This window comes from Uloborus diversus, chromosome 3 (assembly GCF_026930045.1).
Source record: "Uloborus diversus isolate 005 chromosome 3, Udiv.v.3.1, whole genome shotgun sequence".
NCBI lineage: Eukaryota > Metazoa > Arthropoda > Arachnida > Araneae > Uloboridae > Uloborus > Uloborus diversus.
The window spans coordinates 196,793,771-196,820,045 of record NC_072733.1 but is presented as its reverse complement, the minus strand read 5'-3'; the positions used below and the strand labels follow the sequence as shown (position 1 = coordinate 196,820,045).

At 32.0% G+C, this 26,275-nt stretch overlaps 1 protein-coding gene across 1 annotated transcript in view; it reads right to left on the bottom strand.

Moving 5' to 3' along the window:
- LOC129219366 (solute carrier family 4 member 11-like) overlaps positions 1-26,275 on the bottom strand; it is a 718,088-nt gene that overhangs the window by 146,855 nt on the left and 544,958 nt on the right. The window contains exon 5 of the mRNA XM_054853742.1: positions 17,620-17,703. Within this exon, the coding sequence (XP_054709717.1) occupies positions 17,620-17,703 (84 nt within the window). The remainder of the gene's footprint in view (positions 1-17,619; positions 17,704-26,275) is intronic.

Genomic DNA, 26,275 nt, shown 5'->3' with positions numbered 1-26,275 from the left:
AAGAGGGAAAAATTTTAATTAATTTTTTCAGTTTGAACAAAATATTGATTAAAAAAGTTGGGATAAATTTTGAATGAGCGTTGGAAAAAAATCAAAAGTTACGCCTTGCACAGGTAGAATTCACAATAATCTTACGCAGTACCTTCCCAGCTTATATTGCAAACCTTCTGATGCACTTTTCCTTACTTTTCTTCTCTTATAGGGGATTTTTGTCGTCAATGAACCGGTTCCATGACTGGACTTCGAAGATATTTTCCCCACCAGAGTTTTCTCAGGCACGAAATCAGTTTTAGTGCATTGTTTTGTCTCAAAACAATCCAACGGAGAATCAAGGAGCTTGAATTCATACATCATATTGTAAAACGTTCAAATAGGATTTATACAGTTCACTTACTAATTATTGACATTTACATTTTGTTTTTACATGCTTTGAATATTACTGAACAACTAAATATGAACATTGACTTGAAGTAGTACATTTTCAAGCACAATTCCCAATATTTAAAGTTTATTATGAATCGTCACAACAGAGACAACTAATGAGAACATTCAAAATGACGCAGTTGCTATTATTGAACCACACACGGTGTTTCTATGAATGAACCAGCTAACAAAGTGGTACATTCTTGGAAGCTTATAAATATTATTGAAGGTTCAGCTCTATCTTTAATAATTGATCAATCTCTTGAAATAAATGTGATTGAAAAATATTTTAAAAATAAGTTTTAGAAACTCCCCTCAGTTATCATATTTTCAACAAAAAAACTTGTGTAGTCGATTCAGTATTTAGTTAGTAAACTTGGATACCGTTTCAAGTACGTTTGGTGTTCGAGAAAAATAAGTGAAATAAAGCCAGTGGATAACTGAGGGCACTATAGCAAAATCCTTATTGTCAAGTAAAATCTTTGCGGATCAAATTTTTTGAACTTTAATGAAACAAGACTCACATTTGTTCAAAAGAGGACCCATGAAGTTTTAGCTAAGAAGAGTAAGTCACATGTTCGAAAATATTAAGTGGTGAGCGAGGTGTGTTGAAAACAGCTGCGTTGTGTGAGTCCTGAGCAAATTTTTATGTTTCTCCTGTGATAAAAAACAATTTAAAAAAAAAACAATTTTCTCCTTTTGAACAACTTACTATTATTTGTAGTGTTTGTTTATCTCCTGTAATAACTATTAATATTTTACGGTTTGATTTTCTTATTTGAGAATGTGGTCCATCGATGGAAACTCAATGGTCCATCCATAGTAACTGGTTCCCATGAATGGACCACATGCTAAAATATTTCTTTTTAATTTTTATGCTTTATTGAATGCAGTTAGCATAAAAGCGAATATTTTTATTAAAGGAGAAATATACTGAGTAATTATTCCTATCGTCAATATAAAGTTTAAGTCTGAACTACTTCCTAAAAAAGTCAAAAGTGTTATGTGGTTCATTGACGGCAACCTTCCCCTATACGTACTTCAATGCAGCTGTTAACAAATCTAGTGTACAGGATCCTTTAAAATCCGGTATAAATCACAAAAAGGAAGAACAACTAGCCAAGAATCCGGTAAAATTGAGCGCGCTGATTCTTTTCTCCTTCCCTTTTTGTTTACCTTCACTTAGTTTCTTATTCCACTGATTCCCATTTTTACAAATTTTTGGGTTTTACATTTCAGTTTTTTAAATTGTGATTCATTCAACTATTTCTTGATTGTAGAAGAAGTTTATAAAGCTACAAGAAACTCAGTTGCGTTCACAGATTTATCTTTTCTCTGATGCATTCAACTGTGATCGGTTATTGAATACTCCCACTCACACATTTTGTTCTTCAACGCCAAAGAAGATGTAATCCCACTGCTTCAATTCTATTGTTCAGACGACAATACGGGAAAAAATTTGTTGCTCTTTGATGGTGACAATGGAAGTTAAGTTATAAATTGTGCGGACTGGCTAAAAAATTGACTGGCTAAGATTAACATTTGTTTCTACCCCCGTTTGGGGGTAATCATGGCTAAAAAATTGCCCCCAATAATAATTGTGTGGACTGGCTAAAAAATTGACTGGCTAAGATTAACATTTGTTTCTACCCCCGTTTGGGGGTAATCGTCCCTTTAAATCATGTGAAAAGCATTCTTTCGCGAATTTCTGACATTTTCATCCAGATGGCAGTTTGTGTAGAATGTAAAGTAATGCTCTAAAAATTTTGCTGATGATGTCAGATAATTTTTGACAGAAAATGGTTTGATTATTTTAGAAATTATTCAATCAACAAGATACCACGTGACAAAATTCGCTGTTTAAATTATACGAAGAATGAAGCAGTGTACTGCAAAATTAGTGCATTTCTCTTACTGCAGTGCTTTAAGAGTATTAAGGAGACGTAAAGACAATGAATGCACTGCATTCCGTAGGCCCTCCAAGAAACATACTTCTACAAATACTCAAAGATAAACACAGTTAACAGATAAGGGATACTAAAACCCAATTAAACCTCAGTCACACTACCATTGGAGGAAATGTAGTTTTGACATAATCAAATCAACTAAAATAAAAGGAATGAAAATTACTGTTGGAAGCACGAGTTTCTAAAAGAAATCCAAAAGGAGTTCAAATCATTGATGGGTAGTGCGAAAAACAAATTCATTGACGACTACAAGACTGGAAAATTGTTTTGCTCGTCGATGAAACTATGCTTTAGAAAACTCTTGACGTAAGAGGTATTCGCATTTGACGTTTTGAAAAAGATAGTTAAACACATTTTCTGGAATTCATTTTTAACGGAGTGTGAAAATTCCAAGAGGAATCGAAAACTTTGGATTTTGCATAAATGCTTGAATTCCTGGGTATACCAAGATATTTCGAATACTTCGTACTGCTGTCGTTTTAAGAGATGTGCGTAAAAGAATTTTTCTCTCAGCAAAATTGGCATTATGCCTTATTATAAATTGCATAAAAGAAACACTTTGTTTTGCTATTATATTGGCAAGCAATACCACATATTTTAAACTGAAATTAGCCTTTAACTTATGATGTGGGATTTTTGATTACACAGCAGAAGAATCAGAGTGTTCATTCAAAGGTTTTGTATTGTTTACATATATGGCTTTATAGATATCGTTTGAGAATCGTATCTGCTTCAGTTGTGTTTACATAAACAAATACAAAAAAAAAAAAAACATTGGAAAAATTTCAACTTTAAACTGCTGAACTTTGTGAAGTTCACAAGAAACTAAACGCTAGGATTATGTGTACCCAACACCTCACCACTAACATCACCAAAAAATTCCCCGAATAGTTTCAGGAAGTGAGTCCTTTTTGTACGTTATTATTATTTTGTTTTTCGATTTTGAATGTACTTCAACAATAATTGGCGTTATACTACACCGGGTGTTTCAGTTAAACGTTTCAGAACTCCAAAGAGGTGTAGAGTGCATCCTGACGACTCGAAATCATACAGCAATGAGGAGTCAGAAATGTTTTCCTAAAGCGATGATGTACGAAGAAGCACCATTAAAAGAGAGACCACCTGTAAGTGAAAAACCTTTTTTATAATACATGTAAAAAAAGCCAAAGGTACATGTGTCCAAGTGTTAGAAGTTTTTTCAACCGGCTACAATGCACACCTCACATCTTCGGCGCATGGAACCGCGAGCAGTCAGGAATACTCCAGGCATATCTCAAATTTATGGAGTCGGGAAAGCATTTCCGACCCCGCATTGCAATATGATTTCGAGTCTCCAGGATGCATCCTATCCCTCTTTGGAGTTCTGAAGCATTTAACTGAAACACACTGTAATTTAAAATCAACGTTGAAATATGTAAAAGTCTATTTTGTTTAAATTTCATTAATTATAAGTAACACTTTTTATCCCTACCTGAAGTAAAAAGAAGTGCTAGTCGTCTTTATTTTGAACTTTTAAAGACGCTCAGCCTAGCAGACGCCAACAATTCCTCTCCTTGTTTTGTACATTTTTCCTGCATGTCTGGCTTGTACTCTCCATAACAGTACCAAGAAATTAGCAAAATTTTAATGAAAGGTAGGCAAAGTGTTTAGTTCGCAGTCCTTATGAAAATACTTCTGCAAAATATCTAAATGAAGGAATGCATTTTTACTCTGTACGCATTTGTATCGAATTTCATTTTGATTCCGTCTTGTGATGATTGAACCTTCATTTGTGCTCAATCAGTAATGACTAAGGGGCTCATTTAACGCGGTTTTGCTGGATTTGACCGAATTCTATCTACCAGTGGCACAGCAAGAAATTTCGATTTGGGTAGGGTAGAAAATTGTAATTATAAAACTCTAGCGTAGTTATTATAATACTTCATGTGATGGGGAAATCAATGTTATATATTTTTAAGCTCCTGAAAATACTTCTGATTGCAATTTCCAGATGTTAATATGTATTACGCTGCACAATGTACTTTATACATTTTCGTTTTTTTTTCCCAGTTTTTTTTTATTATTATTTTTATTATTATTGTCATGAACCTTAATTAAACTCTTTTCAATGTATAAGCGTGAAACTTTACATTATAATATTTACTAACCATGTGCATTAGTTAAAGTTTATTTTCATTTCATTTTAGGCAGGAATAAATTAGTAGAGGGCTAATCTTAGTAACAAATAGTATACTTTCTTAGGTTAGAAATTTTACCATATTCAACTACAGTGAAACCTCCGAATAGCGGACAGTTAAGGGACTAGAAGTTTTGTCCGTTATTGGGAGGTGTCCGCTATTAGGAGGAACTACTTAATTTACTTTTTTTTCAAAATGGACTGTTGTTCCCTTTGTTGAACACAATCGAAACAATTGCAAAAGGTTTACTACATTTTACGTCAAGAGTAATTTATCTGTTTTTTCTTAAGAAAGGTATACTGACAGCACACACTTGTCTTAAAAAGCATTTAATCAATTAAAGTAATCAGTTAAAACAGTTTCACATCTCTTTTTTGCATTACAAGCCTGTTTATCAATCTAAATCATTTACCTTAAATCATTTACCTTAGCAATTCCGTCAGTGTCCCCTTTGCTCAGGAAAAAGTTTTTCCAATTCTTTACTGTATTTCAGTGCTTTCGAAAATTCTCTAATAGTGCAAACCTTTTATGGTTATTTTTTTTTATTTTATCTCGAGTATCACTATTGCATGATTGACAGTTGGCAATATGACCTTGAATATGGGCAAATCTTTTTCATATCTAAAAATTAAACAACCCAACGAAACCACGGCGCCATAAAGCCGACGCCCAGTTTCCTCTTTTTTATCTTAACTTTTGAATAGTTAGTGTGTATAAAATTCATTATAATCTTAAGAAAGACGTACGTTAATTGTTAGACTGACATCAGTTTCCACTTATATGCTTCAATACTCTCAAAACTAGCCGCAACAAAATTATGACTTATTTTTTTATTTTCATTTTTGCTGCCCGCAAAAAGTACCATGTCTTTTAGTTCCTTTTTTTTTCTGCCCCAAACTTTTAAGCTCCAATCGCTGCCTCTGCCCATTACCACCCTTTTTAATTCCAAGAAACAGTGATAAGAAAATGACGGGGGGGGGTGGAATATCAGTTGTGGAGGATGAAAAGCTTTGTAAGGCAAGCAGTTACTAAGATATTCTGTGAAAAGAAAAAAAAACCGGAAGTGCTCCCATTGCAAGGGAACTTTTTTGTGAAATAACTGTCCGTTATTCGGAGTGTCCGTTATTCGGAGTGAATTACATGGAATGGCCTATATTGAGGGACTAAGACTTGCAAAAATGTCCGTTAATTAGAGGTGTCCGTTATTCGGGAGTGTCCGTTAAGGGAGTTTTCACTGTAGTTTCAAAATTTTCTATTTTAGGCGTGTTTAAATGAGAACATGTTCGCCGTTGTAATCAAAATTTTACTAATAACAGTTTCATGTGATTTGATTCAGAATACTATTACATAAGGTGTGCTTATTTGCGAGCAGGCATTTACAAATTATCGTACAAAAATAATTTGTACTTTTATATTGAGTTTAACTAAAAATAGTTATAACTGCTTTTAACTATCAAAAACAGAGGTGAAACTTAAGTTAAGCTTGAAACAGATGTGAAATGATAATTACATACGTAGGTCTCAAAAACTTGAATTGTTTTGCATATTATATTTTTGCACCCAGAAAAAGTAACTAGTTATGGACTTCAGTGGTATAATTAATAGCAGATTTACATTTTTCAGAGATCTTAATGTAAATCTGCTATTAATTCAATATAAAAGTACAAATTATCGTACAAAAATAATTTGTACTTTTATATTGAATTTAACTAAAAATGATTATAACTGCTTTTAACTATCAAAAACAGTGGTGAAACTTAAGTTAAGCTTAAAACAGACGTGAAATGATAATTACATACGTAGGTCTCAAAAACTTGAATTGTTTTAGATATTATTTTTTTGCACCCAGAAAAAAGTAACTAGTTATGGACTTCAGTGGTATAATTAATAGCAGATTTACATTTTTCAGAGATCTTTAAAGTACACAGTTACTGTGAAAATAATTTTGGTGATCTTTTCATATCTTTTACAAACATTTTGGAAAAACAGACATAGTCGGTATAGACAAAGCTGTCGGTGTATTGCACGTAGTTCTGCCTTAACTCGTGACAGGGGAGACAAAAAATCGGACATAACATTGGACGTGAGGTCTCAGAGACCGCTCTATTTTCAATTTTTTTAAAAATCGTGTAATTAAGATACATTCCTGTAATTGACTATTTTTCATTTCTACCAAGAATTTGAAGCAAAATAAGCGCTGGCAGGTATTTTTTCACCAAAAAAGGCAGCGTAAGTAACGTAACATTTTTGCAACCCTGAGAAACTGCTTATGTTACGAGGCAAATTTTTTTGAAAGTTATGCAGGTATTTAAAATTGACCGATATATTTGTAAGAGGTAAATTGTCTATTTTAAAAAATATACTACATATTTATTACAGATGAATCTTTTTTGGTCCAAATGGTATTTTTACGAAAAACTGTGTGACTAACGTAACCATCGAATAACAAGCAATGAATGCATATAAACACTTTTTGTTAGTAATCTCTTGCTCTTATATTACTCTTACACTTTTAAGAACCTCTTTTATGTTGCATAATGGTTCTTTTTCTTTTTTTCTATATTAGTGTAAGAAATTGAATGGAAGGATTCAGTTCAATTAACTCAATTTGAATGTGGGAAAAAAAAAGAAAAATAAAAAAACTTCTTCTACTAACTGAATAACATAATTTATGGGCTAATAAAATCTTAAATATCTCTCTTTTTAAAAGTTAACTATATACAAGTTGATAGTTTCACCAAATTCTAGTATTCTGCCGATATACTAGTTATCGTCATAAGAAACTCCGTAGTACTTTTCAAAGGCATATTATTTTTTAAGGTTTACTAATTCATCGAACAAATAGTGTTGTGCAATAGGGTGGAGTGAAAAAAATAAATTTTTGAATTTCGAAACGCCTGGGGTTTCAAAAGTTGTGTTTGAGCATCAATAGGAAACCCTTAAAATTTTAGCCTCTTAGGATAATATCTTTAGGTTCCAAAATCGCCGCAAAGAAGTCTAAAAGTGAAAAATATCGACCTGCTTTGAACTTTTTTTACGAAATGAATAATTTTGAAAATGCTTGGAGGTATAAATCTTAACACAAAGTATCATTAATATCTCCCAAGAGTTTTAGTTTAGTAAAGTAATTTCTTTAAATTTTCTAAAAATCGCAAAATAAACAAAAAATCTACTTTTTGCTTTCATTTTCACATGATCTTCTAAAACAGAAATAGGTTAAGTGCATGCAATATCAATGAGCTAAGCGAAGAGTCTAAGCTTATTTATCTAGCTATATGTCTAGTTTACTATTTCGATAGTATATTACATTACATTTAAGAACTATTGTGAAATATCATTTTTGTAGTTTTATACAATAATGGTAAAGTAAAATAAACAAGCACTCAACAAGAACAAATATTTTTTGTTACCAGTAAAAAAATTTCAAATTTTAAAGATCCATAAATCCTTTTTACCTTATTTTCCGTAACGCGAGTCCAGCGAGTCCGAATTATTCAACTTGCCAACTGGGCCACCTTCTTTTTAGGATAGAGTAAAAAAAAAGGAATTTCTGATTTTCGAAACGTACAAGGTATTTTCTTCGCAAGTACAAAAGAACAAAAAATATTATTTTACTACTTCTGTCGAATATCATCATACTCTGATACAAGAACCAGACTCAAAATACACAGTGCATACAACAGCTCTCGCGGAGAAACTGTAATTATTTAGCACAACTTCATTAATTTCTTAACATCTAATGAGCAGCCACTTGACATATTGGTGTTCTTGGTTGCAACTGTACCAACACCAATACTGGCGTTACAAGAAGTGTCATTCGTCGTGCAGTGGTTGATTTTGTCTGCTGTATGCAAATGAACTTCAATTCATTAAGACATTTAATGCAACATTTTTAGGGAACAACAAAATGCCAACAAGTGAAGTTTAAAAATATATATCTTAAAAGATTCCTCTTAAACTTCGGCTGATACAAATCTTAGCTCACATCAACAACGTATTCGTATACAATTTGACAAGCTGTTTAGTCTGGAGATTACTCAAAAAATCTTGCTATTAACTTGCTTGCCCGTCTTTAAAAGTTATACTTTTCAGAGTATCAGAGTGAAAATGTGGTCGCGCTGTGTACACAGCTTACATTGCTCAGTGAGCAATCTCCAATCTTGGTTGAAGGGACATTCACGAAGAATATATATTTTTAAATTTTACCAAAGGTAAGATTTTCGCAGGTGTGGATAGTTTTTCTAGTAATTACTAAAACGACGTGCGGGCCATTTCGTTGTTCCCTTAAAATGTTGCATTAACTGTCTCAATCAGTGGAAGTTCATTTGCATACAGCAGACAAAATCAACCACTGCTTAGGTTTGTTTAGTTTCAACTCTAGACGACGAATGATATCTCTTGTAACACCAGTATTGGTGTTGGTACCGTTGCAACCAAGAACACCAATTTGTCAAGTGGCTGCTCATTAGATGTTAAGAAATTAATAAAGTTTTATACTGCATAACTTCAGTTTCTCCGCGAGAGTTGTTGTCCGCACTGTATTTTGAGTATGATTCTTGTATCAGAGTATGATGACATTTGAAAGGAGTTGTAAAATAATGTTTGTTTTTTTTTTTTTTTTGCTCTTTTGTACTTGCTCTTTTGTACTGGAAAAAAAATAACTTGTTCATGTCGAAATTCGGAAATTCCCTTTTTGCACTCCATCCTAAAAAAAAGGTGGCCTTGTTTGCAAGTTGAGTCGACTTAATTCGGACTCGCGTTAAGGAATATTCGGTAAAAAGGATTTACGGAATTTTAAAATTTGAAAACTTGTTACGAGTAACAAAAAATATTTGATCTTGCTGGGTGCTTGATAATTTTACTGTACCATTTTATTGTATTAAACACTACAATAATGATATTTCACAAAAGTTCTTAAATGTAATGTAATAAACTATCTAAATAGGAAACTAAACATATAACTGGATGAATAAGCTTAGACTCTGCGTTTAAAATTCTTATATTTTATGCACTTAACCTCTTTTTGTTTTACAAGATCGTGTGAAAATGGAAGCAAAAAGTAGATTTTCTGTTTATTTTGCGACTTTTGGAAAATTTAAAGAAATTACTCTTTGAACTGAAACTTCTAGGATATATTAATGATACCTAGAGCTAACATTTACACCTCCAAGCATTTTCAAAATCATGCATTTTAAAACTCGTAAAAAAGGTCGATTTTTTGCACTTCTGGACTTTTTTGGGGCGATTTGGAACCTAAAGATAATATCCTAGGAAGCTAAAATTTTAAGGGTTACCTATTGCTGTTAAAAGGCAACTTTTTAGACCCCAGGCGTTTCAAAATTCAAAAATTTATTTTTTTCACTTCACCCTATTGTGCATCCTGAATAAAATGTAATATTGAAAAAAAAAAAAATATTCGAACATTTTTGCAGAATGCATTTTAATTCCAGATAACACCGCAAATGTTTAAATTTCTAAATGATCATTCATGCATTTTCTGAAATATGCTGCAGCAGTGCTTATTGTCACTGTATCATGTAACATCTTCAAATGTTTTCCAACGAGCTGCCATTAATTTATTTTAATAATAGGTGGAGATGTATTTTCTAAAAAATAGAGAAGTTCTTCTTTGTTGAGACTGTCTTTCTATTTTCTTAATTCCTTAGTTTGGATTCTTGTGTTGAATGCACATTCAGCAGAGTACTCATTTTGCTTTACTCACTTTTTTTTAATAATAATTCTTTAAATTGGAAGTATCTTTTGAATGACCTTTAAAACAGTATTTTTTCAAGTAGACAGAAGGTCTACAATGTAATATTACCGGTATTTTTCACCCTAAATATTTTTAATCTGTATAGAATGCCTATTTATTCAAAATTTTTCATGAAAATGAACATTAAATTAAATAAATTTTAAATATTAGCAGTCATTTTAAAAATGTTACGTTAGTCACATGCAAACTGTTTGGTTAGTCACAGCTCAAATGTTACGTTAGTCACACTAATTATTTTATATCTACTGATACTAAAATAAATATTTTGCACTTTTTAATTAGATATGACACAGATGTAAAAAAATAAAAAATGCTATTTGATTCAATCATCTGGCTTAATTTTTAAGCAGAAAATAGTACATTTTCGTGACTAACGTAACGTAAATATTTTCAGTGAAATAACCAAACTAATTAAAATACTTATCTTATTATGTATGCAAAAAGAACGGTCAATTTTATTGGGCCAACATCTCATCTTTTAGAGTAAACATATTTCTTTTATAAATTTGCAAAAATGTTTACATTACACAAGAAAACTTAGACGCACGTTTTTTGCGTATGGTAAACCTTTTCTACTACCTCGCACTTTTAGAGCCAGAAAAAAACACCGAATGAAATATTGGCAAACTGTTAATGGATTTAGGTACTAGAAAGTATGCTGAATGAAATGTAAGGTTACAATTAGGGCTTTGTGGGAAAAAATTTCTGAGGTTGACATTTCTATGGAATGACCCTCAATTAGATTTTATTTTGCTATGATAATCCCTTTGACTTCTCCACAAAAGTGGACGTTTTGGCATAAAGCAAGGCTATTTTTTAATATGAAGCTGAACTAATTCGTAATATTTCTGAAAGCATTAAAACATAATCAGACAGAACGTTTTCATTAAAATCCATATTTTGCGCGTTTAAGTAGGCCGTTTCACTGACCGATGACATTTGTGACAAAAAATTTAATGCTATTTTTTAAACATTTTTAATGAAAAACTAGTTGGCATTGCTGATACCTAGTAACGTAAAAACGCTATAATCAATACTGGTACGAGGGTTAATCAAAAAATCTTTGCGCCAATTTTTTTAAGCCAAAATATAGCTGGGAATACAAAACGAACATTTATATTCCCAGCAGTGAGAGTTCCTTTAACCGCACCAGCCGTATCTGCTTTTTGCTCGGAAGAGCGGAGCTGCTATCAGTCATTATAAGATGACGGTCGTTCTTCAGACGTCCAGAGCTTATGAGCAGCGAAGTGTTATTCGTTTTCTATGGAGCAAGGGACAAATGCAAATAGCAATTCGCAGGGAAATGCTCCCCACGCACGGGAAAAAGTGTCTCTCTTCGAGACTCACTTGAAGAGACACAAGAGGCGTTTGAAAAAGAATAACACCTCGCTGCTCATAAGCTGTGGACGTCTGAAAAACGACCGTTATCTTAAATGACTGATAGCAGCTCCGCTCTTCCGAGCACAAAGCAGATACGGCTGGTACGGTTAAAGGAACTGTCACTGCTGGGAATGTACATATTCGTTTTGTATTCTCAGCCATATTTTGGATTAAAAAATAGGCGCAAAGACTTTTTGATTTGCCCTCGTACATCATTCTCATTTCACAATACAGAAGAAATAATGTTTACGAACTTAAGCCAGTAATCTATAATATAAGTAAAACAAAAGGTAACTACAAGGACTTTTTGCACGTCCTGTAGTATTTGAGAATAAATGTGTTTAATGTATCTTTGCGTAATGTTTTGGTTCTCTCCCATGCTTTTCGAAAATAGTTCTCTTGTAACCTCTGGAGCGCTATTTTATAATTACATAGCAGTTCACAAATCAGGAAGCCTGATACTTGATGAAATAGTAAATTCTACATGAAATTTATTTATTTCGATCGATTAATTTTGATCGATTAACAAAATTAATAACATAGGATGCATGTTAATTACACATGTAAGCACTGAATACTTCTGAAGTGATTATGTTTAAAAACCATTGGGCAAGAATCAAATACAGAGGTAAAACTCATTAAAAAAAATTAAAAAAATGTGTAGACCAGCAAGAACTAGAGCAATAAGCTGAGATTTAATACTTGAACGTAAATGCCTTAAAGAGTCATAACAACTTAAATGTCTTGAACAGCACTTGAACATGAATGAAAGAGATTGGTTCAAGAGATATATCAACCGATGACGCATCTCAGTTTTAGCATAACAAACATTGAAGAAATTGTCACTTGATTATTTGCAGTTTACTTATGTCGTAATTATTGTTTTTTTTTTTTTTTTTGGCATGCTTTAGTAAAATAATGCGAAATAAAAACTGAAATAAATATGCGTTATATCATGCATTTCATAATAAATTTCAAACAGTAAATAATATCTAAATTAAATCATAAAAAGAGCAGTTAAAACATTTTACATTTTTGCGTATTTAAGAAAAATAATGCAAAGCAAAGACAGAAATAAATATGCGTTATGATATGCTTTTCATTATAAATTTCAAGCAGCAAACTATAACAAATTTAAAGCATAAAAAGAACAGTTATAACAATTAATCCATAAATTTGGAAGTTACTTTTCAAATGAAAATCGAAGCTCGGGAAATAAGTGAAAGCGCAACACTTAGCAGATAAAAAGTAGGCAACAAAAACGACACATAATGTACACTTAGATAGCATATTTTACAACGAAAATTGGCTTCTGACTAATAGAGTTCAGAAACATATTGAAAAATTTAGAGACAATTGCGCTAAATGAAAAAATCTGAGATCTAAATGTTACCGAGATCTGTTTATGAGGAAACATTTAATAATTGAAATATAGTAACATTCTGCCCGATTTTTGCATATCTCGTATTAAATTCGATTATTTTGACTGGGCGAAGTAACGAATTTGATATCAGGTTAATGAACTGTGTGTTCTTGTTCTCGTGATTGGTCGAAAATGACATGAAAAGAAGTTCGGCTAGTTCCAGAATCGCTCTGGCATCTCATATGTGAGAAAAAAAAGGGTGATAAGAGACCCTTTTTCTGAGATCTTTTAAGAAAAAGCAGTTATATAGGAATAGAGAAACGTCTGTCCAGATTTTCGTACATGTCAGGTTAAATTTAATAAATAGGCGACATGACGAATTTTGTATCGGGTGCGATTTCGTCCATGCCACAGGTCGAAAATGAAAGGGGAAGAAGTTTGACTGGTACAAGAACCGCCCTCACAGACCCTAAATGAGAAAAGGAAGAGTGAAAATATTAATGTGTCTTTCAAACAAATCGACAATCCTGTGCAATAGTAAAATATGCTGTTACGGACGGGGTTGAAAACGACAGGGGAAGAAATTTGACCGGTACGAGAGTCACCCTATTAGCCCAAAGTGAAAAAAAGGAGAGTGAAAAGAATATAAAAAATGCTATAGGAATAAACCAACACCCACACTCTGCAAGAGTAAAATAAAGCGTTTCTTGCAAAAGTAACAGCCCAAATGTTAAAAAATGATGATTTGTACTCAACACGTATAAATCAGTATTTTTAAATGAAAAAAGTAGGAAAATGATACATTATATATTATGATTGATAATGTTTACGTCAATTCAAATAAATAAAATTGATAAGCAAAACATTAAAGTTCCGGGAATAAAATATAAATATGTACATTAAACGTCAAAACTGTGTAAATGGGTTAAGCGTATTTCAGAATCAGTTTTTTTTTAAAAAGTATTTATGCAGATAAGAAAATTTTCTTTTCCTGCTTTTTGGATGCATTATATCACAAAGTAAACGGATTATTTACACAAATTGAGTGAAACGTATCTTTTACATATTTGACACTTTCTTTCATTTTGTTGAGTTTCTTTTCTTAATTTCTTAGTAGAAAAAATATAAAAAAAATCTTTACACAGTTCAGACGAAATTTAATATACGACACCTTACTTTCATCTGTAATTCATTTCTTTTTCAACTTGATCCTCACCATAATTGTACTAAAAAAGGTCTTGTTTTGATTTATTTTTATTGTGTCTACTGTCTTTGGAGCCATCACATTCCAGATGATGTATTTCGATGTCGCCAGTCTGTCTGACAGCTAGATTCTTAACGGTTTGTTTGCTTTTCTTTGTGTTTTCCGAAGTATTGAAGTTATATGTATATGTATCAGTGTGCCGTGACTTTCCAAGGAGACAAAGTAACTAACTTTGACGTTTTGTATTAACGAAGATTGCTTTGGGAAGCGGAAAAACTTAGCAAGATACGATTGAATCTAATTGCATGTTTTCAAAATGTGAATATTTCGCTCATATCATGGTTTTTCTTCTTGGAGATAGAGCTCTTTTGATGGCCAAACTGACGAATTCATAAAATTTACAAATGGATTTAGTCCAATTAAGTTACACATTGAAAATATTATGAGAAAAATTGAAAATTACTTGCACTTTAATTACTTTCGACACTGTTTGACGTCATCGCAGAAATTCAGTTACTGACTGCTAAACCTAGGTGGTTTTGATATATTGGTCAATTCTCTATCATTCAAAAACGAACAGTATTTATTTTTAAATTTAGGGTCGATGTGTTTCTTACTATATTTTACAATAGAATACTTGCTAATAGTCAGATACTCTGCAGTTATTTTGAAGTGGAAAATCTGCAAAACGACTTTTTAAACCTGTTCTCTTTCTCGCATTTTTACAAAGCCATTTTATCACCATTTTACATTATTAAAACTACATAAATTGAAAAACTTTTGAATGCATTCAATTTAGCATTATTCGTTATTTTTAAAGAATCAGTCTTTTTGAATAAAAATAAGTAACCCTGAGATATGTAATATGGCATGGGGTAGGATGAAATATCAGGCGAGGTGCAGAGTATGGGGCGAAGTGCACTTCATCTTTAGAAAAGAAAAAATGGAGGACTTAAAAATTGAAACGAAAATGATGCTGTGTATGTTTATTGTGTAGAGATATTTTAAATATTTAGGAAGTAGGCCACTGCCTACTTCGGTGTCCAAAATGATTCAAATAGGCTTATGTGGAATGTGTCGGTTACTCAAGAAATATATCCACGTGTTTGAAGTGAAAATAATGCATTGCTGAAATGCAAACCTTTATTTTCTTGCGTTATTGCTGCGATACAGCGTAATAGGAACTGCCTCTTTGTGATAAGCCTGTATGAGTCAGTGAGAAGCAAAGGGATGTAAGTGGCAAAATTAAAAATTTGGATATAACCAGTACATTCGGTAGGTGAACCTCTCCTCTCTCTCGGGACAAGAGCCCTGGTAGGTGCTGCTGTATAGTATGATTTAGAAAAAAAAAACATAAATGAAAGTCTACCTAGGACATTATCTTTAAACGCGTTTTATTCAAAACTTGAAAATGTCCAGTTACATCCCTTTGCTTCTAACTGCCTCATATTATTTTATATAGTATATACAGTATATTTTATACAGTAAGTTTTATTTAACTTACATTTTGGGAATGTAACAATAGCTAATGTTTAACTGATCCGTATTTGCTTGAAGTCACTAAAGACGTTTTCAGCTAAATTAAAAAGTCATATTTGAGATTAACTTGTTCTGAAATGTGTATAACTTATAATATACGATTTCCTGGACATCAATTCAATCTACATACGTAACAATATGTTTACATTAATATTTGTGCATTTGAGGTTGCAATGTCTGTTTTATTTAACGCAATTTTCAACAGAATCTCATCCATATATTGGAAGGCACAATTCAAAAAATTACTGAATTTAGAGGAAAAGTTATTTTAAAGTATATCACGACGGTTTTAGCGGCTGCAGTTATGAAATGTTTATAACGAAGAGTGTACCACTACTCAAAACTAGCAAAATATACATCAGAAAACAATTTGCTAATAGAAAATTTCTTCCTATTTGAACGGGCAACCTCTTCCTACTAGAAGGGGTTTTGTTTAAAATACTGAACTAGTTAATCTTGTGCAAGAATATCACAGAAACACAATCTCAACTTCGTTGTACTAACATTTTTAAACAGTTTGTGACAATTGCTACCAGCAGTTAGAACTTCATTATATTTGATAGTTATTAAAATAAATTTTTGTTATTATTTTTGAATCTTTTGTCAAATAAATACATTTGTAAAAAAAAATAGAATAAAAAATAACAACGTCAAAAAGCACAAATTGTTGATTTCGTCGGATGCCTTTTTATCCACAAGCTCATTTTTTTGCATTGAAAAAGGCTTTGTAATCCCTTATGTCTGCAGTAATTTGCAATTTGTGCTGATAACTGCGACGTTGTTATTTCTTATTTTACTTTCGTCTTTTGACTATTGATTTATTGTAATTTTGCACTTGTCTCACAATAGTCATAACTACCAACTATGTTATGTTTATTTCTTGTAATAATTGATGTATAAAACTTAATAAGTGGCTCAAAAATACAAATTGTTTTTACAAACAGATTGTTAGCAAAACCTTCACTTAAAAGATTCTATATCAGCTATCAAGTATTTATTTTTTGTAGAAAAAAATTGCGTTAAGAAGGAGATGAGATGCTTCGGTAATTTAATTATACCTGCTGTATTGCATGAAATTGAAGGGAAGAGGGAGGGAAGGAACCTAAAACATTTTGATGTCGAATTTATTTCTGAAACTTTTTAACATTTTTAAGCAGTCCTACTTAACATGTTTGTATTATGTTTCACATGGCAATACTGTTACAAATGCATTTATAGAACACGTTTTCATAAGAACATTTGTGGTAGTTATTCAACATTTCGTAATGGTCCGAGAGTTTTGAAAGAAAAATATTATAAGAAAAGAAGAATCTTTGTTTTAGAAAGTTAGAAACTAAGTTTGTGCACGTGGAGGTGATACAAAGGTGACTTAAAATTACAACGTAGTATGAAACAACGCTGGACAAAGTGCATAGAATAGATCTTTAAATGGATAGTTTCATCAAACACATTGTAAAACTAAGAGAATTGAAACAACGCTACAAAGTAGGAGAGGGTCAACAAAGCAAAGGAAAGGATCTAAAAATACCTAAAAATGGATAAGCAAAACAGATTGAAATGGAGTTGCAACAACACAAAGAAAGAAGCGTGCTAGAACAACGGCGAGAAATGTACTGACCTAAGAGAAGCAAAACATGTAGGAAAGTACCATCAGTAGCAAATCTAACTTCTGGTACATTGCCCAAAAGCAGAGGACTAAGCGCTGAATGCTGTCTTACTACAGCAATGTTACCATTGCATGACTCTATAGAAATGCTTGTGGCTTTTCTACTGGTACAAACTGGAAGACTTACCGGATCTTGAACCTAGATTACTCAGGTCTTCTCGGCGATCGCCCAATCGCCTCGATCCCGTAGAAGAATCAACTGAATTCAAACCTGGAATTTTCATTTCGGTCAATTTTCATAATCATAAAATTTGAGTCACATCTTAAAACTTGCTTCTACCGTATCACATTTTGAAATGCACTCCTTTGTTTCATATTTAAGAACATATTCGTTATTTTCTCATTTTAATATATTTAGCAATTCCGATACCATATATATTATATATATATATATATATATATTTTTTTTACGGGTAAACTTAATGGCACATTTTCAATCGATTTTACTGGAAATAATTCTGCCAGATGCAATTATTTTTTAAAGTGTCCAAGTGCATGCACAGATAATTCTTTAAAACATCAATTGCGAACTGTTCCGAATTTTTTCCCGAATGCGTGGGAAATATAAAAAAAACAGGCAAAAGCACTAGTAACTTTCTCAGTAAAAGCACTAAATTCGGTGCGTCAAATATATATGTTCTTTATAATAAACTAAAAGAATCGACACACCTTCTTGTTGTCGATAACTTGCTCATTGTATGTCCTGGACTGCAACTATAAAAGTTACGTTCGCGCAGCTAGACCTAAAGGGCGATTAATTAAATCCGAACATGTTCATTGACGTAAAGTGCAACAGGTGAAATGACGTAAAATGAAAAAAGTGCAATGACATAAGGTAAAACGCTATGAGCGGTTTAATCATTGCAACAACCTATAAGGCAAGTAATGACGGCATTAACGTATTGCAAACCTGTGTCTACGTCCGGCTCTAGTCTAACCAACTCTAGTGAATTATACTGCATTTATAGGTTCAAAGGAGAATTTTATTTTCTATCGATATTCGGTTGGTAAAGGAAACATTCTAAGGTGAACTACAATGTCACGGATCGAAGTACATATTGTGTATTGGTATTCATTTCAACAGTATACTTCCTACCACATTGGAATAATCCAGTAAAAAAGAATTAATACATATTTATGTAAAAATTCAGCTGAAAAAATTAAAAATCTTCAAAATAAATAGTTGAGTATTGATAGTTTTGTTTCGTAACATGAAGCTTTTACTCCTTTTCTAATCCAGGCCTCTTAAATCTATATATATAAAAAAATAATGTGCAATATCTTGTTGGATTCTGTCAAAATAAAAACAGGGTAAGAGAACTTCTCGAAATCGTTCATATTTGGAGTCAACAAGAACTTAATAAGATAATTAACTAATCGTAAAAAAAATGTTTAAACGCAATTTAGAAATTCCGTGCAAACATAAATTCACAAATTAGAAGCACATTTTAATGCAATATCGTCGAGTTTTTACTAGAATTTATATAGACTTTCCACGAATTTTCATACATTTGTTTATTATAAAGTTATGAGGGGAGATTAGTATGCTTTCAGGTATTGAAAAATTAAATTATTTATCTGATAACATTCTCAGTTTGTCGGTATTCCATGTCGAAACAAAACATTTAACCAATTTAGAGCAAAATAAAAACTTTATTCGTTCTTTTTGGAAAAATGAAAGGACGGCATTATCTTTCCTGAAGGTTTTTAAATGCAAGCATTCGGCGTAAAACATCATGTAATGTGACAATCAAAGAACATGCCCAGAGCGTGTTGGCGGGACTTCCATTCATAAAATGAAGGTATCCGCTTAAAAACTTCAGCTTCCAAGGAACTAAATTTTACGACTTGCACACAAAACCCGGCGAGTAAAAAACTCCTCTCTTTTCTCCACATGCAGACAAATATGAGTTACATTAAATACAGTCGACTCCCGCTACAACGCGATTCGACTTACGTAAAATGGCTACAACGCGAATTTTTCACGAGTGACGAATTTTAGAGCTAACGCGAATTTTTCGCCCACAGCATGAATTTTTTTGGAAAGAAGTATCAGCCTCGTCATTGGCGACTAAATATTGATTTCGTGAATATTATTGCATCCCTTTCAGCATCACTAACAGTCAAAGTTCCCACACCCAACTAGTCGAGTGCATCAAATAACCACTCCGCATCTTGCATTTATTTATTTTTTTCATCCACTATAATATTAAAATCTGTTCGCGTCCGTCTGTCTGTCTGTCTGAAGATCGGTCTTCTCGAGAACCACTGCGAATCGGGAGTCAAACGAGATATCGATCAATTCGAAATTTTCCAAAGAAAACAATAGGACCAATCTCATAATTGTACGACTTTAATTAGCGGAGATATTAATTAAAACGTTAATTAACATAACGCTATTCAGGAATTTTTTATTTCTTTCCTGTTGCCATTTTGCATATGGGTGAGCAAATAAAATTCTAATAATTGTGTCAAAAGAGATTTTTTTGGCTGCTGTCCAAATCTTAAAACAACGTTTCCATCTAGAATTTCATTTTTAATTAGTTTAAAATTGGTTGCTCTATTCGGACATTTATCGTCTGTCCTTTCTTATTTTTTCACATTCAACGTTCTTAACTCTTTTCAGCATATGAAAAATGTTTCTTTAGTAATGTTTATTGATTGAAGTGTAAGTTTATCATTCACTGACCTCATATTTGGATACATTTAGGATGTGCGACTAATTATGTTTATTTTGTTGAACTTTTTCCCGTCACATGGGTGAGTTTTCGAATTATAATAAATCTCTTTTTCCTTCCTGTTTCAATTTTTGCAATACAGTTTGTATCGTTTAAAGAACACGTTAAATTAAGATTGTTTGGATTTCTTTAAGCGAAACCGAGTTGAACAAAAAATATTGTTTTTAAGGATTTTAACTAAAGCTTAATTGGAATCTGATGGCTTGATATTAAATTAATGCTTATTGATATTTAATAAGTCTTGGTGCTTTTGTTCCACGTAATCAATAAAAAAGTGTGTGTCATTTTATGTAAAAAGCTGATTGTAATTGTACATAAATATTTCAGATATATTCTATCAGATTTAATTCAGTTTAAAGTGAGCACATATTATAGTTGAGAATGCATATATTTTCAACTTTTGTGCTAATTGAAAATGCTCATAACTTGTATTATTGATAAATATGATTAACGTTAAAGAGGTTTTTGCCAAAAATATGCTCTACTGGTGTTTTGCAAACCTTGCATTACGCGTAATTATTTACTCCTTAGCGCTTTAGAAACTGATGTCAGAATAATAAAAAAACATCAATTGAACAGCTCTTTCATTTTTTAAGTAGCCCGTGCAACGCCGGGCACGCAGGCTAGTGATAAATATAAAAGTTGTGGAAAGATAAAGCACTTTAGTGTCACTTTCATCTACAGTTTGTAAAGATGGGAAGAAAAAGAAAGTTTCTGATAAAAAAAAAATATACAAAAACGCTAAAATTCATTTTAATTTTACGTCTTTCATTACCATTGGTCATTCATTTTGTTCATCTTAAGTATTTCATGTTAAATTACAGTTTTTTTATTTTTTAAATACAGTAAAAGTTTATTTCTTTGTGCAAGAAACTGTAGTGTATGGTTAAGGAATGCTTAAAATCAGTTTGAGGAATGTTTATAAGTATTTGGTATACTTTAAAAGATTTGTATGCTTATATTTTTCCACAATGCAAAATTTCGACCTACGCGAGGAGTCCTGGAACTTATCCCTCGCGTAAGTCAGAACTTGACTGTACTCTAAATTTTTAGGTTTATGTTTCAATTCTCCGCATCATAGTTTTCCTTTGTCAGAGCTGTTAGTTAAATATCCTATTATCATTATCTTGACAATTTTAGTTGATAAGTTTCTAGGTATTGGGAATGGAACCAAAACGTTGGAAACAAAAAAATAAAAAAAAAATTCATTTTTACTTAAAACCAGAGAAAACAAAGGCTAGTAATATCAGCGAGTCGAAGTTCGACCCCAGGCCAGTAGTCCGATCCGGCCTTTGTTATCGAGCGGCATACGGCAATTACGCAAGTTGTGACAGTGTGGGGAACGATTTGTTTGATCAAACGAAGACCTCCAGTCCCCCTTCCAGGTATTGTAGGAACGATTTTCATCCGGTAGTACTGCCTACACTATCAAAGCGTTCAAACGCAACTTAACGCACGTCTACATATTACTCGACTCTCCCGATGCTGTGTTTAAGGAAAAATATACTTCCATGTCCTTCTAGATCATTAGACCTCTCGCTAATAGAGCACATTTGGGTTATGCTTGCTACGCATGTGCAACCATCCCAGAATAGTATATTGGTTAATTATGGGTCCAACTGCAAAGATCACGTCATGATCTTCAGGAAGGGTCATAGGTGTTTTGGTTTGCATAGCTGCCAGAGGAGGGTATACTACTTACGGTTTTATAACTTTTGTCGTTTAATAAATTCCCTATTAACCGATATTCTATTCCGAACTTGTAATCATTTGCTTATCTCCTTATAGACCACATAAGTATTAAAATTCGTGAATGCAGCTCGTTTCCTTTGGATGAATGTATGTTTTGTGAATAAGTGTATTAACTTAATATTTATTGCTATTTTTTAAATTTCCTTATCTAATTTTACACGAACACTTTTTTTACTGAATAAATAATAAGCAGGTGCAAATTATAAATGTTTGACATGTATTTAAAACCCTGGGTCAACTACAGTAAAATCTGTCTGCAATGATACTGTTGGGACCAAAAAAAAAATCGTAATAGAAAGGTTATCGTTATAGACAGTTTGATTACTCATGCTGCCATTTTGCTGGGGCCAAAAAAAATGTTATAGACAGGTTATCGTTATAGACAATATCGTTATACACAGGTTTCACTGTATCTCCTGTCTCCCCTATGTTCAGTTGAAGTTTTTGCCTTTCTAGGAGTAAACTTTCTGTCATTCTGGAGTTTCTTTCGTATCAGGAGTATAATAACCATTTGTTCTTCTTAAGGTTTGATTTAATTACTCGGTTTATCGCCAATCATCCCACCAAATCGGGAGAGGTCTTATACTTCACCCTTTATTAAAGAGGGGAGTTACGCGTTGCTCTGAGGGGAAACTATTTTTAGCTTCAGTGTCCGTCCGTTGCTGTGTCAAGGTTCTTGTGCGAGACTTCAGCAGTTGCTATGGAAACCAGGTTTCACACTTGCTCCCCGAGAAGTGAATAACGGGGATTTTTACTTTTATTAATAGGATAAGGGACTCAAAAATTTTCTCTCACTCTAGCCCTCTTTTGCAAGGTTTTCCTTTATATCACAAGCCAGCTATTCGAAGTCTTCATGCTATGCCGCGCTCACATAATTTTTGGAATGTACCTTCCACCTCTCAAATATTTTTCTGGATTGTTTCACTTCCTTTCCTTTTTTTTTTTTTTTTCAATAAATGGATTTGTTTTAGGATGATCGAAATAGATGAAGCTTATGAAAAAGGGTATTGTGAACTTCTGATGCAGAAGGACTGTTCTTTAAGTTAAGAAACCGAGGCTTATTTATTGGAAAGGATGAATTATTAAAACTTTTGTTCTTTCCAAAAGAGAAGATTTCTCATAACCAATTTCTTTCGGAAGCTAAGTATTCGTGATATTTATATTTTGTAGCAAATAAGAATGCATACGATTTGTAGAAGTTGGGTATATGTATTGCTTTTCCATTGCTTTCTTTTGGGATATTGTTTTGATATGATACTGAATATGTCACGTTTTGTACATCGTTATGAAATTGTTTTATCACTTAACTTTATGGCAACGTCAGCTCGTCTTTATCAAACTCATTGCTCATGAATTCATTGTGATTTTTTTTTAAGTATAATTTTCTTTCCGCCTTGTTTTACAATACTATTAGAGCTTTCAGTTTCTTTCCCTCCCCCTCAACCACCATGGTACCCTTCACCGGTTAAGCTAGAAATGGCAGGTACGAAGGTATCATTGGTTTAAAATAAAAAAAAAATAAATAAAATAAATACTATTAGAGCATATGTCTAAATGAGATCAGTTGTAAAACACAACTCGATTCTTTCTCTCCCTATTTATTTCTTTTTCTCCCTCTCTGTACACTCGCAAAGTTATTTTCATACACAGTAGGTAATATAAATTAGTACGGGACTAGTACTAACTTAAGATTTGCATTCCAGTTTTTTAAAATAAATTTTGTGCTTTAACTTTAGCACCTGACTGATAATCACTTCGTCAGGATGAAATGAAAGTTTTAGCACGAATTAAGCAATCCCGTCCGAGCAAACTAAACAGTGAACTACTTTCTGCACCTTAGGATCTTAAAACGACTGTATAGTATACAGTTTTTACTAATTTTCATTTAAAAATGAGTTAAGTAAAAATAATCAAGTACGCGTTGCTTCCAGCATGCGAATAAGTTTCCTGCTGTGTATTGATCCTTGAAAATTTTCTTCTCCACTGTTTTACACAGACTGACACCTTGTAAATCCGAACTCAAATGTAAGGGAATGTGGGGGAAAGTGTAATAGCGGGACCAAGTGAAATGGTAAAATATGCACACTAAGTTAAGTGCCGTCTATCTGTTAATATTTTCACCCTGCAGTAACACATGTATTCTATTTCAGGCACAAAAGTATCTCTGAACATTATAGCTTATGATTATACAGGCAATTTTCTAAAATTATTTGCTACCATTATAAAATAATAAACTCATGTTATTAACATTTTAAATGTTAATTGAAATCTACTAATATTCGATATATTATTTATTTATTTAATATTAAGCTTTTTTCAATTTTAATACTTTTAGCAATTAGTCAAGTGAATGGAGGCAAAGTTAAATACGTACTTCATATCGTTTATTTATTCAATCATTTGTTTAGGTAAGCAAACCCTCTAATTTTCGAACAAAATCGTTTTTGAGAAATTCAGAGAGCCCCGTGTTTTTCTTTTTAAATCCGCAATTTTTTTTTTAAATCGGTGAATTATTGAGAAAACGAGAAGAAATTTACTATACTCAATTGCACTGCTTAAAACTGAAATTTATTTTTTCTTACTTGATTTTCTCATAACCATGTTTTCAAGTTTTTTATTACGCGAACAGCTCTAGCGATAAAAGTATTGACTCTAAAGATTTGAAACTTTGCAAACATGGTAATTGAACACATTACTGTGATATAAAGCTCAAAAAAGTCAATGTGCATGCAATATATGGTTTTGAAATAATGATCAATTAAACTTAGACGGCAAAAAACGCGTTTTCGGGGGAAATTTTCAAACATTTACCCATAAAAAACCTGTTTTTAGTTAATTATTTCCAAATTGGAGAGTAATATCACTCTCTGGTATCTCACAAAGAGATACACACAAAAAGTTTTAAAAATAATGAATAGTAAATGCACTGGAAATGTTGAGGGAATTTTTTTTTTTGCTGAAAATATGTATTTTTTATTAAAAAAAAAAACCTATTGATTTTTTTTCAACAAATAAGTAGTCGAAATGTGTTATTTGTGCCATATTTTCTATTTGCATTAAGTTTTAAAAAGATGCATTGAATATTGAAAAAAAGAATATTTAGGGTGTTCGCCTACCTTAAGTCACTTACGGATTCATTTGCTAAACAATATATTTACATTTTTCATTTAATAATTTACTCGTTTATTCATTCATTCACCCATTTTGGGTCATATATGGATAAATTATTTTTGTTTATTCTTTTATTTACTTATTCATTTGATCAAAAATAATTGAAATAATATAAAAACCATTTCGTTAGATTTTTTTTCTTTCATTTTGCCCCATGCAAAAAAAAAACTTTTTTTTTTTTGAAGATACAAATTTATTGTTGAGACTAAAAAATTATGTTACAATGCAAAACTTATTTTAAATACATTGTTCTTTCTTTATATACACTAATTTTCGAATCAAATTTTCAATTTGTTCATTACAAAAATGTGAGTTACCTCAACTACTCCACTTTGTCTCACATTCCCGCTCAAAGTTTTCACTTATTTTCATTTAAATTTAAAAATGAGTTTCAAGTAAGAATAATAAAGTACGTAATGCTTTAGCATGCGAATAAATTTCCTTTTGTGCTGATCCCTAAAAAATCCGGTTGTTTCTTCTCCATCGTTTTCCAAAGACTGACACCTTGGAAATATAAACTCAAATGTACTTACGATTTCCAACGAAAATTTTAGATCAGTATCGTTGAACATTTCAATATTTACTACTCAAAGAAATTAATTTATGTTCTGTTACCTTTAGTACAAGGTTTTTATAGTGTTGCTCTAAGAAAAGCTTGGTGACTTTAAGAGCAAAAACCATTTTCTTTATTTATGTATATATTTTTTCGAACTTATAAAATTGAGAAATCTAATGATTAACTTACTCCGCCATCTATTAGAAATTCACAGAACTAAACAATTAATTAAACATTTATTTTGCAATTACACATACTTCGGTCAATCTCATTTAAAAAAAAAAATAGCCTACAGCCTCCCTCAATAAATGGACTATTTAACACAAAAAGAATTTTTCAGTTTGAACCAATAGTTCCTGAGATTAGCGCGTTTAAACAAACAAAAACACTTCTGCTTTATATTATTTGTATAGATTAAATAAATGATTGAGCAAGTTATATAATGATGAATAAAAAACTTTATAAAATAAGCGTTTCCGATTAGCCTCATTTTTGGGACTTTAATTAGCAGATATGGTAAGTAAAAACTACAGAAAAAGATCATATTTTACTTTACATGTGATAAT